This window comes from Thrips palmi, unplaced genomic scaffold (assembly GCF_012932325.1).
Source record: "Thrips palmi isolate BJ-2018 unplaced genomic scaffold, TpBJ-2018v1 HiC_scaffold_4, whole genome shotgun sequence".
NCBI lineage: Eukaryota > Metazoa > Arthropoda > Insecta > Thysanoptera > Thripidae > Thrips > Thrips palmi.
The window spans coordinates 2,304,645-2,321,677 of NW_023144631.1; the positions used below are offsets into that span (position 1 = coordinate 2,304,645).

Here is a 17,033-nt window from a genome sequence, read left to right on the forward strand (position 1 = left end):
AAGCCGTTGCCATTGAAACACTTTACCTCCTCCTCTGCAAATTTGAGCTGCTCCCTCAAATCAGCCTCTCTTTCAACCGAATCTTGAAGATCACGTAGGAGTTGGGCTGGATCGTCTTGAGAGCCCCCTCGAGTAAGTGTTTCACGAGACACTTTCTGGTGTGATAAAACCACTTTAAATTTAACATAACATAACATAACTTCAGCTGAAAATTTCAAATTAGGCCAATACCTCTCCAGATGGAACTTTGGGAATGCTGCCAAGCATAGGTGCCTTTCGTTTATTCTCATCTTTAGGATCATCCTTGGCTTTCAGTTTGTTGTTAGCATCTTCAAGTTCCCGTTGCAATCGAGCAGAAACCTTGAACAAAGAGAGAGATGGAGCAACAAGTTAAACAAAACAGAATCAAGGTTTCTTTTTAATAAGGAAAGTAGCTGTGTACCTCATTAGAGAGAGCCAATTCTTGTTCAAGATGTCTTATTCTATTAGCTTTTTCAGTCACATCTTCACCTACTCCCAACTGAAAAAAAATTACAGTAATGATAAAACAAATACATACAAGAAGTCAGACGTACAAATTTAGAAACTGGAAAAAAGAAAAGTTCAATTCTAGTCACATAGGAAAATCATGCACTCACTCTACTCATTTATTTTTGATGTTCATAGGAAGAAACATGGGCCGAAGCAACAATTAAAAAACAGTAGAAAGAGGAAGGAAGTTAGTGGTACTTTTAAAAAGAAGTATTTGTAGTTCATTTAATGTGTAAAGCTTTTATTTAGTTTTTATCCTTTATCCTATGTTTATGTTTTGTGTTATGTGACCTTGCCTGGACTCACCACACTGTGTAGAAATGAGTGCGATGCTGTAATTTTATCTTCTACAAACTGCATAGGGTTCGTTGCTGAAATTCCAAGCGCTTTTGCTACTACAGGTACACGAAGCAGCAAACCTGCCTGAGACATTGTCAGCTGGAGTAGGATGGAGAATGGTGTGTGTTGTAAATATCACATGTGCTGTGGTAAAAATTGTGAAAAGGAAAGAAAAATTCCAAAACCCCAGAAATTAAAATGATGTAAAGGGGAGGCCCAGGAAAATCAAGGGAAGGTAAAAACATGCAAAACTTAACACATGCACATGGTGTTCTAAACACAGCATCACATTCAGCACATCGAAGATTCCAGAAAAAAAACTCTAAGAACTAATGAAATACTTTCCAACAAACTCACTTCGTGAAGCTTCTTCTCATAATCTGATTTCTCATTTTCCAATGACTCTAACTTCCTCTCTGATTTCCGCAGTTTAAAAGACAGAATTCTGCAGTTCTTTGCAGTCTGTTCCAATTCTTTTTTCAGTGATGTATATTCATCTGCTTGATCTTCTCTGAAATGTAAACATGGATATTTAGATTTAACAGTAGAAGTCAGAAGAATGGGTCAAGTTTACAAATTTCTCTCTATGATCACAACCTAAAATTGTCTTGCATTTCCTCCATTTCCTCCTCCAAGTCTCTAAGCTCTCTTTTCATATCTTCATTTTCATCCATTAGCTCCTCACAAAGAGTTTCTGCAGCCAATAGCTTGGACCGTAATTCATCCATGCCTCTCTGATTTGTACCGGCTGGAGGTCTATTGTTAAGCTCCTCCTCTAGCTCTTTCACTTTTAGTGCCAAAGTTTTCTTATCATCTTGTAAATCTTCTATCCTGGTTTGGTTCTCATTTACTTTTTGTTGCAGCTTCAAAACCTTTAATTCAAAGGATAAAAAATTAAATTAAAAAAGCAAAAGTTCTGAAAGTCCATTAAAAAAGCAGTTGTTCCGAAAGGATGATATTAGAATACACAATAAGGCAATCACCTCTGATGCAGCAGTTTTGCTTGGCCCTGTGTCCATTGCAGCGAGTCGTCTCAGTAATATATCACTTTTTTCTCTTTCTACTCTTTCACATCTGGCCTTCACAGTCTCCAGCTCTTCCTTCAAACTTTCAATTTGTTCCTGAAATAAACAACACATCGCACAGAGTAAAATTATTTCAAAGGCCACAAGAAATATGGAGTAAAGACAAAATAAAATAAATTATGTACCTGCAAATCACTTTCGTTTCTGTCCACAAGAGTAGTTTCAGTAGTTTCTGTTGTTTCAGTTCCAGCTATACTGATGTCATCATCATCTTCATTCAGGCTATCCTCGCCTGAGCTGGAGCTATGCGTATTGTTTACTGAAGAAAAGCTGGTAACTTTAGCCCCCTTGGGTTTAGTCTTTGTTTTTGTTGCTTTTGATCCCTTTACCTGATTAGAGAGATTGAAATCAAACAGAAAATTACAATTGCAATAAAAATACAAACAAGAAATGGACATTTCCTAAAGTACAATATACCTGGAGTATGAATTGTACATCAGGGCTGGTAACAGTATCCTTCTGGTCAGCTTTGAGTCCAGTGGCCCGATTTTTCATGGGTGGTTTGGATGATAACTCTTTGGTGGCTTTTGACGCAGAGGAAACTGCAGAGGGGGCAGCGGGTGGTCTAGTTCGCAAACCACCGCTGCCTGATAAGGTTTGGTTATTGGTATTGGATGATAATGCGTCTTCTTTGACATTCCTGCTACTTTCATTGTTGTTGCTATTGTTGTTGTTAGTATCATTAGTTGAGTTATATGAAGAAGAGGCCCATGAACTTTTGCGAGTTGAGCCAGCAGACACAGAGGGAGAAGCTGTTCGTCTCCGAACGGTGAAACTTGTACTTCGAAAGTTATCTGTCCACAGGAAAGAAACAACTTACAGCTTGAAAGGAGAACTTCATTGCAAAGCAAGCAGACACTTTTTCACAAGCAACATGTGGGGTGATTGGCTCGTCAACTTCAAGCCTTGTGTCCTGAATTACAAACATTTAAAGCTGCAAACCAGAATTCAGCAACACATACCAAAGAAATGTAGATAAATTATTTTTCAAGAAACTTAGAAATTTAGATGAAAAATGGAAAAGTCCAAAAAATGCCCATTAGGTAATTTCATTAAGAACAAAGACAAAAAAATGTGCCACCTCTGTTTGATTACACATTTTTAAATATTTTGAAATTTTATATGGCATAAACCAAACATTCTGTTTCAAAAAGTGGCTTGCAAAAAATAATTTTCTACCGAAAAAGCTGAAAGAAAAGCAATGTATGTTAATCACAACTTCAAATTCCTGGCACATAAATAAACCATGGGCCTATTAAGAAATATTGCAGCAAGCAATTTTAAAAATATGATAGTTGATGAAAACTTTGACAATGAAATCACGGTGAATGAAGAAAAGCAAACAAAATTTAGCTGATCAGTCACAATTATTTTGGCAAAAAGACAAGATGGTGGATGACAACGACAGCCCTACCCGTATAATCAAACCCGAAGCAAAACTTTGGAATGAGTTCTGAGCAGACACAGTGAAGTACTAAAGAGAACATGAACAAAATTACAATAAGTTTGTGTGTTGTGTTTTGAAAGAGGAAAATACCTTCTCCCTGGCCGGTATCAGTGGTCGGGGTAGGGGCCGGTGTTTTCTCCGTGCTCTGGGGCTGAGGTCGACGTCTGGGCAGCGTGATGCTCACGGTGGTCGTAAGGTTGTCATCGTTGAGGTTGCCCAGGTCTGGAGTGGACGTCCAGGAGGAGGCCGGCCGGGAAAGACTGCTGTTCCCAAACCTAAAAACCAACAACATAGTAACAAACGTACCCTCGGTGCAACTTTCCTTCTGTTCGTGGGGACTGCGCGAGGCGACTCCTCCCGCTCACCTCGACTCGCTGGACGAGCTGCTGCTGCTGGAGCTGGTCTTGGTGTCGGGCACCGGCCCGACGCTGCTGCTGGCCGACCGCACTGCGCTGCTGCCACTGTCGCCTCGGCCGTCATCGCGGAGGCTGGGACGCCGACAGAACAACAGAATCCAAATTGAACAGCTTGTACGACCTCACGTTGGACAGTCCGCGGCCCCCCACGGCCTCGACGAGGACCACTGCCGCTTCTGAGAGTGCGCGACGGTGGCGGCGGAGTTCCGGCACACGAGAAATGAGAAATGCAGCGGCGAGGGAAGGACAAAGCCCCGCACCCCACCCGCAGCACTCGGCACCGTCCGAGGGCACCTGCTGCTTTTGTTATTTTGTTATTTTAGCTCCCCCGGTCTCGGCGGTCTCGGGCCGAGAAGCGGAGACTCGGGGAGCGCTGCCAGCACGCTGCCAGCCGGAGGGCCTTGGACTGCCTTGGGTGTGACGGAGGACATGGGTGGTAATGAGACAGCGCGGCACGCCGCGTCACGCCGCGTCACGCCACGCCACGGCAGCGACACGCGTGCTTGTCGCTCGGCGCGCCGTGACGTCACGAACGTCGGCGTGGCCCTCCCCCTCGGTGCCGCCCCGCCGTCGCCTGCAGCGTGTTAGAGAAAGAGAGCAGCCCGATGAAAACGAAACTTCGCCCTCTCCCCCTCTCCGATTGCAACACGTATTCGCGGGAACGACGCATTCATCATCGTGACGCCTGCGGGCTGATTCTCAACACTGCGTCGTCGGCCTGTCTCTCTCGCATAGGCGAGCCGCGCTACGCGGGGGCGCGAGAGAGACGAGCGTCGGAATCGTCGCTAGCGCGTGAAGCGTCGCTAGCCCCACCGGGCTGGTGGCGGCTTGGTGGCGGCGACCGGCGTGACAGGTGTGACGCTGATGAAGCCTGGGGTAAGGCAGAGCAGGCAGAGCCGGCAGAGCCAGGGGCCGGGCCGGGGTGCGAGGCTGCCACCCTGCCCGGCCTCACCCACCCGGCCTCACTCGCCAGCCACAATGTCCACGTTGGCCACGGCGGTGCCGGGCCTTGCCGCCTTGCCGTCATGCACTGACCGGACGTGGCGCGGGCGGACTTGGAGCGCCGCCACGCGGACCGTGCCGCGTCCGCGAACGTCCGCGCACTCCCAGCAGGCCAAACGGCCGCCCTCCGCCCCAAGCCGAAATCAACACACACGGTCGGACCCACGAGTCCCACGCAGCGACGGCGGCGACGGCGGCGACGACGGCACGCGGGGGTGGCGGCAGGCGGGCGGAGCGGGGCGCGGGTAAGGGAGGCCGCGGCCGCGTTGCCAACATCGGCGCCGCGAAGCGCGAAGTCGCAAAACGCCACGGCGATGTTGCCGCCGCGCGACGCCCGGCCACGCGGATGCGGCGGGCAAGGGGCACGGCGACGCCGGGGGTGGCAAGTCAATGTCAACAGAAAGAGGTAATGTCTGGCCGCCCTGGCCGCCCCGGCGGGGAGCTTGGCCGAGGCCTTCCTCACGTCGGCCAGCCCCACCCGGGTGCTGGCGGCTGGCGGCCGCACGGTGCGTCGCGGAGGTCGCGGACAGCCCCGCGGGGAGGCGCCGCAGTCACCCCACCCTCCCGGGGCTGGCTGGGGGCATTGGCATTGATACGAGTCCATCCCCACCGAAGCCACTGGCATTAAGTTCGCCGGCACGACGGCAGTGGCAACGATGGCCCCGACGGCGCCCATACTCACCGCGATGAGGTCGAGCTCCAGGAGGACAGGCTGGGCGACGACGCGGTGACTTCCTGCTCTTTGCTGCGGTTGCCATGCTCCTTGTAGTCCCTGGCGGAAGGAGCAAAGTTAACAACGCCAAAGGAGGACAGAGAGAAGCCAAGCCCGCGACTCGGACCACCAACCTGAAGCAGCGTTTGCACCGGGTGGGCCAGCGGACTTGCGGGTGGAATCCGAGGGGGCACAGCGGGTCCCCCTTGGTGGAGGGGTACAGGTGGTGCATGCCTCCTGCAACAAGCGGCCCGTTAACTTCCTGTCAGCTTTCCTGGCCCGTTGCAGATTTAAGGGCGAGCCCTTCGTGGGGGTCGGGGGTTCGAGTGGCGATTGCGGCAGCAATTGGACAGGGCAGGCCCGCGGCCGCCATCGACTCGTTTACGACCATTATGGCCAGCCATGGCCAGACGCCCTCTTCCAAGTCCCGCCTCCCCGCCTCCCCGCCGGCCCCAGGGATTAATTGCCAGGCTGGCCTAGGGTTGGCCTAGGGTGCACACAGGGCCCAGGGGGCCTAGGGCTGCCCGATGTGGAACGGGGACAGGCACAATGCAGCAGGCCGGGGCCGCCTTGACCGGCATCGAGGTGCACGTCAGTCGTTAGAGCCCCGGGCTCCTCGGAGGACGTGGCCGACGTGGCGGGGCCCAGGCGCACTAAGACGGCTGATGCCGTTGTTCTGTCCCTCTCGCACTCATGGGGCGTCACGTAGGGCAGTGGTTCTCAACCTTTTGAGGGGACGCGGCGAGGTGGCTGGGGTCGCCTGGGGTCGCAGCGGTTTCCCGGCTGGCCTACATATGCCGAGCACTGCCGGGAATTCGCGGAAACTGCTTAGAAAGCCTTGTTTTTGGGCCGACTTTAAGCAGCCACTGCGTCCGATCCGAGGCGGGCCTTCGTACTTTCTCAACGGTCAATTGGTCTTTGGACCTTCCTTTAGCATGCCTTTGTTACGGAGTGCGATTATGCGCCTTTGTTTGGGAGCAGTATTGGCTCAAAGTTGACCAAAACAGTCAAAAATGCCTTTGAAAAATCGTGTTTAGGGCCAACTTTAAGCAGCCACTGCGCCTGATCCGAGGCGGTATTTCGTCCTCCCTCAACGGGCATTTGGTCTTTGGACCTTCCTTTAGCATTCCTTTGTTACGGAGTGCAATTATGCGCCTTAGTTTGGGAGCAGTATTGTCTAAAAGTTGATCAAAACCGACTTTAAAGGCATTTTTGACCGTTTTGATCAACTTTGAGCCAATACTGCTCCCAAACTAAGGCGCATAATTGCACTCCGTAACAAAGGAATGCTAAAGGAAGGTCCAAAGACCAAATGCCCGTTGAGGGAGGACGAAATACCGCCTCGGATCAGGCGCAGTGGCTGCTTAAAGTTGGCCCAAAACACGATTTTTCAAAGGCATTTTTGACTGTTTTGATCAACTTTGAGCCCATACTGCTCCCAAACAAAGGCGCATAATCGCACTCCGTAACAAAGGCATGCTAAAGGAAGGGCCAAAAGCCAATTGACCGTTGAGAAAGTACGAAGGCCCGCCTCGGATCGGACGCAGAGGCTGCTTAAAGTCAGCCCGTGGGGTTGCGAAATTTTTCCTGGGGGTCGCGGAAATATTTGGCTACGAATTTGGGGTCGCGAGCCGAAAAAGGTTGAGAACCGCTGACGTAGGGGTACCAGAGAGACGCGGTGACGAAGCCAGTGTTACAAATCAGTCTGCAGCCGGCTTAGCCTCGTCTGGTCCCTAACCACTAAGCCACAAGCCGCCCCTTCCCTGCAACCCCTTCGATGTCAGCTAAAGACGCCGCGCCAGCCCAGGGCCCGCTCGGCCTATTTAGGTTACCCCCGCACGGCCGCCACGCCCCGCCACGCCCGGCCACGCCCCGAGTAACCCATCAATGGCGTCTCGCTCGGTAGCACGGTAGCGTGGTAGCAGCAGTCGTCACCAGCATGGGCACTGGGCAGGCGCAGCACGCGCAGCAGGCCAGCCCCACCTGTCGGCCTGTCGGTCCGTCGGGGCGGCGCGGTGGAAAGGTTCGGCGTGACGTCGGCGACGCGACGCTGGTCCCTTCCTTTCCTTTCTCTTGTTTTTGTCGGGGGGGGGGGGAAGAGAGTGCGGACTTTGTCGCTGAAGCACCACACTGTTTTGTTTGGCGCCTGGTGGGTTGGCTGCGAGGGAGGCAAGGCGAAGTACCCGATCCGAGACGGAGGGGGAGGGGAGGCTTGCGGACGCAGACGCAGACGCGTCGCGCTGGAGCCGCAACAGCCAGCCAGCCGGTGATGCCGGCCGGCGAGAGCGCCGTGCTGGGTAGGCAACGGCGGAACACGCGTGCCCGGCGGGCCTGCCCACCCGCCGGGCGATTGCGATTGCGACTAATGGCTGGACCACAAGTGATGGTCTGCCTTTCGGGCCCGCCCCGCCATGTCGGTGATTCACCAGCACGTGACGGGTCGTCCCTAGAGACCCTCCCGTCAGAGATGCGCAAGCCAGCGCTTGGTAGTCCCGTGTAGTCAAAGGCACCCTGAGTCAGGCTAGCGGGCGACCGCCGTATACCTGCTGTGCCGCACCAGATGCTGACCTGCGTAGCCTCGCGCGGGGCGAATTCGGGCTTCCCGCTCCGCATGGGACTACCAATCGTCTGTGATTGGCTGAGAGGGCCCCCCCTTGCGCATCTCTGACGGGAGGGTCTCTAGTCGTCCCTGTTCCCGCTCCGGGAGCTAGCCAGCCACCAGCCACCCCGTGGCCACCGTGGCCATCGTGGCCGCAGTACCACGGGTCTCGGGCCCTCATACCGAGCAGTGCTCCGTCGCTCGGTCTCTCTCGCACTCCCTGCCTCGCGCAGTGAGAGCGAGACGGGCAGAGCGGCGAGGCACTGTTCGGACTCGCTCTGCTGCAGTTTTGTTGCAGGCAGGCAGCGTGCTGCAGCAGCCCGGCGGGGACGGCGACACAATGCGGCGTGGCGGCGCGTGGCGGCACAGGTGCGTGCACAGCCACGGCTCGGGCTTAAAACAAGAACGCCCAGGGCACTGAGAGTGCTGAGAGGGAGGGCCGGGCAGGCCGAGGGTGATCACGGCGTCATGCCCCGAGATGGCCGTGGCCATGCCGCTGACCAGGGTCTTGTGCGCGGCGGGGCGCGCGGCACGGGGTCCTGGTCTTGTGAGTGGCGGGAACGACACGCCGCCTCGCCCACGCCCTTTCGCCGCCAGCATGCCGCCAGCGCCCGTCGGCGCCGTCGGCCAGCCTGCCTTGCTTCAGCTGCCACAGCCTCTTTAGCAGCCTAGGCCCGCCTGTTGCGCCGGCAAGGGGAGGGGGATGGGAGGGCCTTGCCGTGGCGGCGTGGCGCCCGTGGCGGCCCCAGCCCTTGCCAGTCCTAAAGCCTTTAGGACTCTATTGCCGGTTTGCCGGGGGCTGGCCGACGTGCTGGCTGACGTGCTGGCCGACGTGCTGGCCGCGCGACGGGTCGGTGCAGAGCGGTGCAGGGTGCAGCCCAGGAGGAATGTGGAAACAACTGGGCTGGCGCGCTGCCAGCGTGCTGCCAGCGAGGGCTGCTGCGCGCTGTGCTGTGCCGGGCCGGGCCGGGCCCCTCGGCAGCCCAGGGCAAGCCCTTGTGCCAATAACCGCCAATAGCCACCTGAGGCCAAGGAATCGGCACACTCACTCTCGGCGAATTTGCTGCCCCCGCAACCTGGCTAGGCGGCCCAGCCGGGCCCAGTCCCAGCACTAGGCTGGCGACTGTATACTCATATCAAGAGTGCAAATCGCTTGGCCGAGTGCCCCGCATCGTGTACCGCATCCGCGCAGCCCCGCGGCCCGCGGCTTGCCTGCCGCCACTCGGCCGGTCCCAGGTGCGCACCGCGCCGCAGATCAAGGGCCTCAGCCGCGTCAGCCTCGGCCCAGAGGGGTAGCGCGGGGAAGCTTCCCGACGAACTTTCGGTGACGTTTGAACTTTCCAAGACGCCGCGTCGGGCTGCGCGGGCTCCACAGGACAAGCCCCAGGCATGCAACAGGGGCCCATGCGGGGGGAGGGGGCTCGAGGGGGCTCAGCTGCTGAGGAGGCTCCACGCCGTGCTCCCGGTGGCACGCCGAGGGCCTAGGCAGACGCGGCCCCCTGCAGAAGCGGCCGGACACACACAGACACACACGCACACTCGCGTGCACACAGACACACAGACACGGGCGCGCGGCGAGCCGAGTCTATTTTCACGCCGAGCCGAGCCGACTTGTGGCGCGGTGGTATGGCGGCGACGGCAGCGCCGTGGGGCCGCGCCGTGGGGCCGCGTCCGTTAGCAGCCCAAAGCAGGTAGGTACAGCCCCACTTGGGGCCGCGGGGCAGCGGGCCGGGGGTCAGACTCCGGGGGTGCGGCTCCGGGAGGCCGCGAGGGCTCCCGTGCCCGTGTTGGGGCCGTTGGGGCTACCGTACCCGATGGGCTGGGCACCGCTGGCGGGGACTAGAGTCCAGGACCGCAGTCCAGGACCGCAGTCCAGTGTCCTGGACCAAGCTGGCTGCTGCAGCGGGCAGCGCGTCGCACGGGCCAGCAGGCCACAGCAGCGTGCGGCACGATCACATGCACTGCACTGAGAAGGTACCGCACGGGGCACGCACGCACGCACGCACGCGCGCACGGGGATCGACTGCGGCTTTGGTCGGCGACTACTGCCGCACTGTGGCTACTGCCTGGCCGGCCTGGCCTGGGGGTGCCTTCGCCCTGCTTCGCCCTGCCTCGCCCTGCCTCGCCGATCGCCGATCCCGCTTCCCTCTCGGGCCTCGTTGGCCGACAGGCCGACAGCGAGCCCCCCAGCCCCCCCCCCCCCTCCCGCGGCCCGGCCGGCCCTGTCCACCCGCCCCGCCCCCTCCCCCTCGCGGATTGTGCCCCCATCCCCCACCGCCTTGGTCTTCCCTGCCACGGCTTGCCGGGATCGTCGGGATGAGTGGGCCGCCAGCCTTGGATTGTTGAGTTGCTTAATAAAGACCTTGTTTGCCGGTAAGTACCAAAAGGTAGGCCTGCCGAAAACATTAGGGTACTTGAGAGGGATTAACCTGTAAGACGCGGAGAGAAAAGATGAAACTGCTGAGCCCCGACATACCGCGAGTCCTCTGCAACCCCTACTCCTCCCTTTTCCCTCCCACTTGTGGCTGTAGCTTTAAGGTTTCCGGCGACGGACCCATAACCTCAACTAGCACTTGCCTCGCAGTTTCGAACGGCCTCTCGGTTCATTGGAATGATTGGTCGCACGTCCGGGATGAAACTTCGTTCCAAAACGGGTTTTCTAGGTGAATCAAGGAAAAATTCCTGTGCAACGAAACGGGAATCCGAATAAAACCAGGATGCACAGCAAGGATGCCTTAAACAACGAGTCCTGCCGGTGGTGGGGGGAGACGTTGCCAACACTGGATAGCGATATCACTCCGTTCTTTTGCGCTCCAACAATGGCATCTGCAGGGCTTCTTAATAAGTTTTAAACTCTTTTTTAACTTTTGATTAAGTAGCCTGACTAGCCTATTGGTTTTTTAGATTGATATGTGGTTTGAGAGGACCGCTTTTAGACCAGATAGTTTTATTGTGTTGCTCACACTGCCATCAGCTGTTGTTTTGATTTTTAGCGCTCTCTGCCGAAGCAGAAGCAACCTACCTGTTAATCAGCGTGCGGTTATGACTGCATTGTTAAGTTGTTTTTCGGGGGTAGCGCTCCCATTAACCGCTGCCAAGGTTAAGTAGCTGCCTCTGTGTTGACGTCTCTTACCAAGGAGGCTCCGAAAAATAGTGTAGGATGGTTTTTCGGCGTGACGGATCTGTGCGTCAACGTCAACAGGTCGTTGAACTAGAGGTGGGTCCGGTTGTCAAATTGGTTAGTTCATCGGGTAATTTAACGAAATTTTTACTGATCCACTTTTAAAAACACTCTAAGGCTTACGGCCAAGTTGGGAAAATTAAACTTTCTTTACATTATTGTTGATGGTTAAATTTCTTGTAGCAAATTTATTTATTTGTTTGCGTTGTACAAATTGTGCAATGGAAATTTTAATATTACAGATGTCAGTATTCTAAATAATTATTCTTGCTGGTCACTATTGAAGCTGCCTCTTGTTTACTCAACTAACGGGCCACTATGCGAACTTTGTTGCCTCAGCGGATCTCTTGCCAGTGAAGCTGTTCATGCATGACCAAAGGTTACCCTCCTGATTTTAATCAGGGATTTTTATATTCAGTGGGACTTTATTTGCAATTTGCTATCATTCTTTTTCAGTTTTATTCTAAACGAATGCATCTTTTACTTCAATCTTATCTTATGAGCACAGTAGCTGGTCTAGATAATTTAAAGTGAGGTCGGCATGAGTGGCATTCATAAATTGAAAACAACATCCAAGGAGCCTTTCCCCTACAAAGTGTTCATGTTTTTGCTTGTTTTAGGATGGCCTGGATTGGAGAGAAAATCTTTTCCCAAGCAGAAATTTCAATGTAAATCTAGAAGGATTAAAAACCACCAAAATGAAACGTGGTGTCAACCATAGCTCATCAGTGGAAGAAATACCAATGGCTAGATGTGAGTGTAACAAGTATCACTTCTTAATTATTTTCCGCATAGTATGGTTTCTAAGGTTTGTTTTTTCATTCAGTGGACACGATTGGCATATCCAGTGATAGTCCTGAGTCTCAATATTTATGTGGAGCAAATAACAATAACCTATCTCGTAGAAACTCTTTAATCTCCCAGCACTCATGTCTCTCAGGAATTGAGAGTGTTTCCCACCATAGGGTACCAGAAATGTGTAAGTAATCATAAATCATCTTGCGCTTTTCGTACTCCAATTCTCTTTTCCCCCTACTAGCTGAGTCTTCTCTGCCTACAGATTCTGATTTTGAAGTGGGTTTGTATGTACCAAATAAATCTCCATCTCGTTCCAACCCTCATAAAACGGATAACAATGGCAATGATGGTTCTTTATCTAAACAAATGTAAGTGATTGCTGATGTAGAAATTGTGGACTTTATCATTGAATGCAGTCCCTACCTAGTACCTGCTTTTCTGAATTTTAGAGATAGTGCTCGTCGTGATGCAGTGATGACCCTATCTGAGAAGAGAGAAAAAAAGGCTGAGATTGTTCGAAGGAACAGTGAAAGATCGAAGGAACAAACTATTGGAATATTTGCTATGACAAAATACAGTATTAGCATGTCCCTCCAGAAGGTATTTCCAGCATTTATCACAAGACTACTTGACCCTTCTAATATAATTTCCCAAAGTAACTATTTTCTGTTTGTCTAATAGTTCAAGGAAACTGTAATAACTGTAGCATACTCGATGGACTTATGGTATGGCAGTCTTAAATTAATAGAGGGGAGTTTTGGGAGTGGCGTAGCATCGTACTTCAGATTTCTGAGATGGCTTCTGTTATTAAATCTGTCTTCACTCATAATAAGGTATACTACTTTTCACAAACTTCTCTAAATGTTTGGCAGCTTCATATATGTGTATTCATTTTCATCTTTATGTCTGCAGTGTCAGCTTCTTGGTAGTCCCCCAGACTCTCAGACAGTTTTATTATAATTTTGATGAAGTCCCCGATGTTACCAAAAATGGTGGTACTTACTTGGAGAAAAGCTTTTTTGATATACCAGGTAAGGCTTAATCATTAATTTGTACTGTTTGGTCTGGTGTGGTTCAGTTCAGTTGATTGAAAATACAATACTTACTTTTTATTTGCCTTTCTTTATGCAGATGCCAATGGAACTGTTCCTCCACCTCTCACTGCTGCATCTCTTCTGCATAGAACTAATCCGTATGGGGTTCATGCTGAGTTTAGCATCACTGATTTATTTACAGGAGAGGTAAACTCCATTTTTTAAAATTTTCTTCAGATGTAATATGGTTACTGTAACACTATTTTTACAATGATTAGGGATTTCTGACTGCCACAACAATGTATTATGGCTCTTATGGAAATCAAACTTTTCAACTGTTTGAAGGCTATCGGTATGATTTACCAAATGCATATTTTTTCTCCATGTTTGTATGCTATGTGGTTATTTTAATTACCGTGTCAGTCAGGTAAGCCAGTCTTTCCATATTTTTGTCTATCTCTCATTATGAATGTTCTTTGAATTTTGAATTAATCTGAAGATTTTTCTTTGCAGCATGGCACGTTCATACAGAAAAACATACATTGAAACAAGAGGAACTCATAAGGGAAGCCTTGCTTTGAAAGTATTTTCAGGCTGGGACTATAGTGTAGCAACTGTTAAAGCAGCCTCTCTAAACCAACGGCGCATTTATAATGAAATAAAGGTTTGGGTTGGTCAACACCTGCTTTTTCATTACTCTTTGCTCGGCCTTGTGTGTACTGACGAATGGTGAACTTTCTTTTCTTTTGTACAGGAAGCATTAAATGAAGAGGACTTTCAGAAGCGGGATACATCTTGTTTATTGCGTTTTACAAATATAACAGTCCAATTCACTCTTAACTTTATGTTCTTCTTCCTAATGGCAGGAATTGCCTTGTCAATGTGGTATTTGTTGGGGAGACACTCAGCTTACCTTTCCGATTCCACATCAAACAGCCACACCATGACCATGGCCATTGTAACTTCTTTAGTAATGAATATACTGCCAATTGGTTTCTCCTGGATTGTCAGGTGAAGCTGTGCTATTCTGAAGAATAACTATATTGCCTAATGTTCTGCAACTTTATTGTGTTTACTTATGGTTCCTTTTTGACCAGGTATGAAGATTATCGCAATCCTCGTACAGCTCTGTACGTTACATTGCTTCGCACATTTATTTTAAATATTGTTGTTATTGGCACAACAGCAACATTCTGGCTAACTCACTCTGATGAGGTAATATATAAAATAAACTTGTTGTACACAGCTCTTGTGCATGCAAACTAAATTTATCTTATCTAACTTCTAGTGTTGGGAGACTGCTCTGGGTCAGGAAGTTTATCGTCTTTTCATAACAGATTTTATAATATCTGTCCTTTTGATGGGACTTGTTGAGACTTTCTGGTCAATAATACGAAGGTAAGGGTGTTCATATAATAATACATCAGTCACTATAAAACTTAATGACATTCCCTTTTCCATTATTAGGAAATTCTCTAAGATTTCTTCTCAGCCGGAGTTTAACATAGCATGGAACACACTCAATCTCATTTACAATCAAACACTTTTCCTAGTAGGATTTTATTTCAGTCCTCTTCTCTCTGTTGTGATTGTAATAAAGCTCTTCTTAACATTTTACATCAAAAAGGTATGCATAGAATTTTGAATTGAACTTACTTGTTTATTGTTTAGATTTTTGTAAAAAAATGATAATCTTTGATAGGCAGGAGCCCTCTACAACTGCCAAGCTCCAAAAAAATCTTGGAGAGCTGCTCAAACTCAAACCATATTCTTAATTCTCACCTTCATTGCACTCCTGGGAGTATTTTTGGTGTTTGGCTACCTTATTGTCTAGTAGGTTTATACCTGAAATTTGCCTTACATTACTACTTTGATAAAATATGTGATTGGTGTCTTTTTCTGTGATCTTTTGCAGTGTTTCACCTTCAAAATGTGGACCATTTAGTGGGTTCAAGTATATGTATGAGGCCATTCTTAGTGGGATATTTCAATTGCATAATGATAATGTATTTTTCATAACTGTCTTATTCTTGGCTAAACCTGGTGTTATTGGAGGTGTTTTAATTGCCATGTGGTGAGTAACATGTGGAATAATTTAATATAAATCCAAGTTCGCCTTAGTAGTCTGCACTTCATCAATACTGTTATTTTCCCTATCAGTATAGCCACTTACATACTCAGAGCAAAGGCTGAAGCATATACCATTGAAGTGGAAATTTTGAACAACATGTTGATACAGGAGAAAAAGGATAAAGCGTTTTTGTTTAAGCACATCAAGAATACTGGTAAGTGACCCTGTATCCTACTATTTTGCATCCAATAAAATCTGTCGTCTCAATATTCATCTGTTGTGTTCAGAAAAAGCAAGCCAAAAGATGAAAGGATCCCCCACTCTTTCGAGCAGCAGCTCTTTTCATACTCCATTGTCTGCAAGGGTATGTTAACTCAGATGACCTCTGTTGTGGAAGAAATCTTTGTTGTTAGTTATTCTGATCACTGTCAAACTTTTGCAGAGACAGCTTAAGATAACTACCAGGGAAAGCCAGTCATCCTTTCTTTCGACCCCAAACAGAAGTAAGTGAAATCACAAGGCCTTGATTTGGAAGTCATGAGGGCCATACCTGTTCAGACAATTTATGCAATGCACTTTTTCTAGGGACCCATGGTTTGCAGAGAAAGTTTAACTCCACCAGCCAAATTGCTTCTCGAAGTAGTTGGAGATATGGAAGAGGGAACATAAGACCAGACTTACTGACTGATCAGCCCAGCACTAGTTCAAGCTCAGGTAAATGGAGGTATAATGCAATTTGTTTGCAGTAAGAAATCATCTATATTTGGTCATTAATGTTAAACAACATTTTCAGGTACTAGTGGAACAAAAAGTGACACATCAGAGATGAAGCCCTAATTCATTTGAAAATTCTAAATTAAAACAAAAGTTATATTTACAAAGCTGTCAGTATATATAAAGTGATATTAAAGTAAACAATGGCATTAATAAATGTGTTAATCTATAATATAACCAAGAGTGAGGAAGCACAGTTGATGGAAGCAACATAATCATTCATAGCTGCTGCAAAAGTTTCATAAAAGCTCCAACTTCTAGGACTGCTGGCAGAGCACTGCAGAATGCAAAAATCCACCAATATACTTCACAGTTCCACACATCAAATAAAAAATGTGCAAGCAGCACAGTTGCACTGGAGTGAGCTGCAATAGCTGCAAAATGTTAAGGAATAATCTTACCAAAAGCTGATGCAAATTTAATTCAAAGTTTGAGTACTTTACCCACCTAGCTGGGTAAAGCGTAAAAAGGATACATATTAGACTGATAAATGGCATAAAAAACGAAACTCCTGAGAGAAATCCAACCAGCTCCAGGCCAATGAAGGCAATAGCAAGACTCAGACCAACAGTCATCCTGAAAGACAAAAAAATAAAAATATAAAAGAGTCACCATCTGGGCAAATTCATGAAATTATTGTCTTTTTACAGAGATCCATACTCATTAGCCTTTACACTGAAATCACTAGCAGTGTGATCTACCGGTAGACTAGCTTGGACATTTTCATCCTGCAATGGAATATTCAAATAGAATAAGATAAATTTAAAAAATTTCTTTGAAGAAAATTTAATTAAAATTAAAGGATTTAAAGAGTACCTTTGCCCACAGTGCGATAACTGCGATTGTAAAATGTGAGATCAAAGTGAGAAATCTAGTTGGGACTATGCGATTTGTTGTACATGGAGCCATGGTGAAAAGACCAAAACACTAGCTCTTGGAAGACGAGGAAACGAACAAACTCTTGAGTCTTGACACAAACATGAATGTTTACAAATAAGGCGCGCTGGTTGCTATAGCAACCACGACTGCAAATAACCAAAAGAC

General features: G+C 49.3%; 3 protein-coding genes across 13 annotated transcripts in view; 1 reads left to right on the forward strand and 2 right to left on the reverse strand.

Moving 5' to 3' along the window:
• The window catches only part of LOC117649948 (trichohyalin-like), a 24,198-nt gene extending 13,304 nt beyond the window's left edge, over positions 1–10,894 (reverse strand). For 5 of the 8 annotated variants that reach the window (XM_034393154.1, XM_034393152.1, XM_034393151.1 and 2 more), the window contains exons 1-13: positions 9,943–10,179; positions 5,667–5,769; positions 5,503–5,592; positions 3,768–3,890; positions 3,493–3,677; positions 2,373–2,749; positions 2,081–2,284; positions 1,854–1,991; positions 1,468–1,742; positions 1,228–1,381; positions 443–520; positions 232–360; positions 27–155 (exon numbers count right to left, since the gene is read on the reverse strand). In XM_034393154.1, the coding sequence (XP_034249045.1) occupies positions 27–155; positions 232–360; positions 443–520; positions 1,228–1,381; positions 1,468–1,742; positions 1,854–1,991; positions 2,081–2,284; positions 2,373–2,749; positions 3,493–3,677; positions 3,768–3,890; positions 5,503–5,592; positions 5,667–5,764 (1,980 nt within the window). In that variant the 5' untranslated portion in view covers positions 5,765–5,769; positions 9,943–10,179. Of the gene's footprint in view, positions 1–26; positions 156–231; positions 361–442; positions 521–1,227; positions 1,382–1,467; positions 1,743–1,853; positions 1,992–2,080; positions 2,285–2,372; positions 2,750–3,492; positions 3,678–3,767; positions 3,891–5,502; positions 5,593–5,666; positions 5,770–9,942; positions 10,180–10,708 lie in introns of those variants that run through there. The other 3 variants (XM_034393148.1, XM_034393153.1, XM_034393150.1) reach the window with 3 other exon arrangements.
• Positions 10,399–16,142, forward strand: LOC117649953 (transmembrane channel-like protein 5). Of its 3 annotated transcripts, none has more exons than XM_034393165.1 (21): positions 10,399–10,504; positions 11,933–12,065; positions 12,139–12,291; positions 12,373–12,478; positions 12,560–12,710; positions 12,792–12,943; positions 13,023–13,141; positions 13,242–13,351; positions 13,423–13,571; positions 13,658–13,808; positions 13,899–14,155; positions 14,242–14,359; positions 14,433–14,542; positions 14,612–14,771; positions 14,847–14,977; positions 15,060–15,218; positions 15,305–15,429; positions 15,503–15,579; positions 15,658–15,718; positions 15,801–15,929; positions 16,009–16,142. In XM_034393165.1, exons 2-21 carry the CDS (start codon positions 12,011–12,013, stop codon positions 16,050–16,052), a joined length of 2,517 nt encoding a protein of 838 aa, XP_034249056.1. In that variant the 5' UTR covers positions 10,399–10,504; positions 11,933–12,010; the 3' UTR covers positions 16,053–16,142. The 3 variants fall into 3 exon arrangements, with proteins under 3 accessions (XP_034249056.1, XP_034249054.1, XP_034249055.1); XM_034393163.1 differs by lacking the exon at positions 10,399–10,504 and adding an exon at positions 11,110–11,369; XM_034393164.1 differs by lacking the exon at positions 10,399–10,504 and adding an exon at positions 11,110–11,348.
• LOC117649982 (transmembrane protein 107-like) lies at positions 16,014–17,021 on the reverse strand. Of its 2 annotated transcripts, none has more exons than XM_034393211.1 (4): positions 16,806–17,021; positions 16,650–16,717; positions 16,465–16,565; positions 16,014–16,363 (listed from the first exon to the last, which is right to left on the reverse strand). In XM_034393211.1, the coding sequence occupies exons 1-4, from the start codon at positions 16,896–16,898 to the stop codon at positions 16,209–16,211; spliced, it is 417 nt and encodes a 138-aa protein (XP_034249102.1). In that variant the 5' UTR covers positions 16,899–17,021; the 3' UTR covers positions 16,014–16,208. The 2 variants fall into 2 exon arrangements, with proteins under 2 accessions (XP_034249102.1, XP_034249103.1); XM_034393212.1 differs by having other exon boundaries at positions 16,166–16,363; positions 16,437–16,565.
• Positions 17,022–17,033: the final 12 nt, after the last annotated feature.

Excerpts from the sequence above, each read along its gene's own strand:
- LOC117649953 (XM_034393163.1), top strand. The coding sequence starts at position 11,292 with ATGGTTTTTCGGCGTGACGGATCTGTGCGTCAACGTCAACAGGTCGTT. Across the intron at positions 13,352-13,422 it reads CTGATTTATTTACAGGAGAG|GGATTTCTGACTGCCACAAC; the intron begins GTAAACTCCATT and ends TACAATGATTAG. Across the intron at positions 13,572-13,657 it reads TTAATTACCGTGTCAGTCAG|CATGGCACGTTCATACAGAA; the intron begins GTAAGCCAGTCT and ends TTTTCTTTGCAG.
- LOC117649982 (XM_034393211.1), bottom strand. The coding sequence starts at position 16,898 with ATGGCTCCATGTACAACAAATCGCATAGTCCCAACTAGATTTCTCACT. Across the intron at positions 16,718-16,805 it reads TTATCGCACTGTGGGCAAAG|GATGAAAATGTCCAAGCTAG; the intron begins GTACTCTTTAAA and ends ATTCCATTGCAG. Across the intron at positions 16,364-16,464 it reads GCCATTTATCAGTCTAATAT|CTATTGCAGCTCACTCCAGT; the intron begins GTATCCTTTTTA and ends AACATTTTGCAG.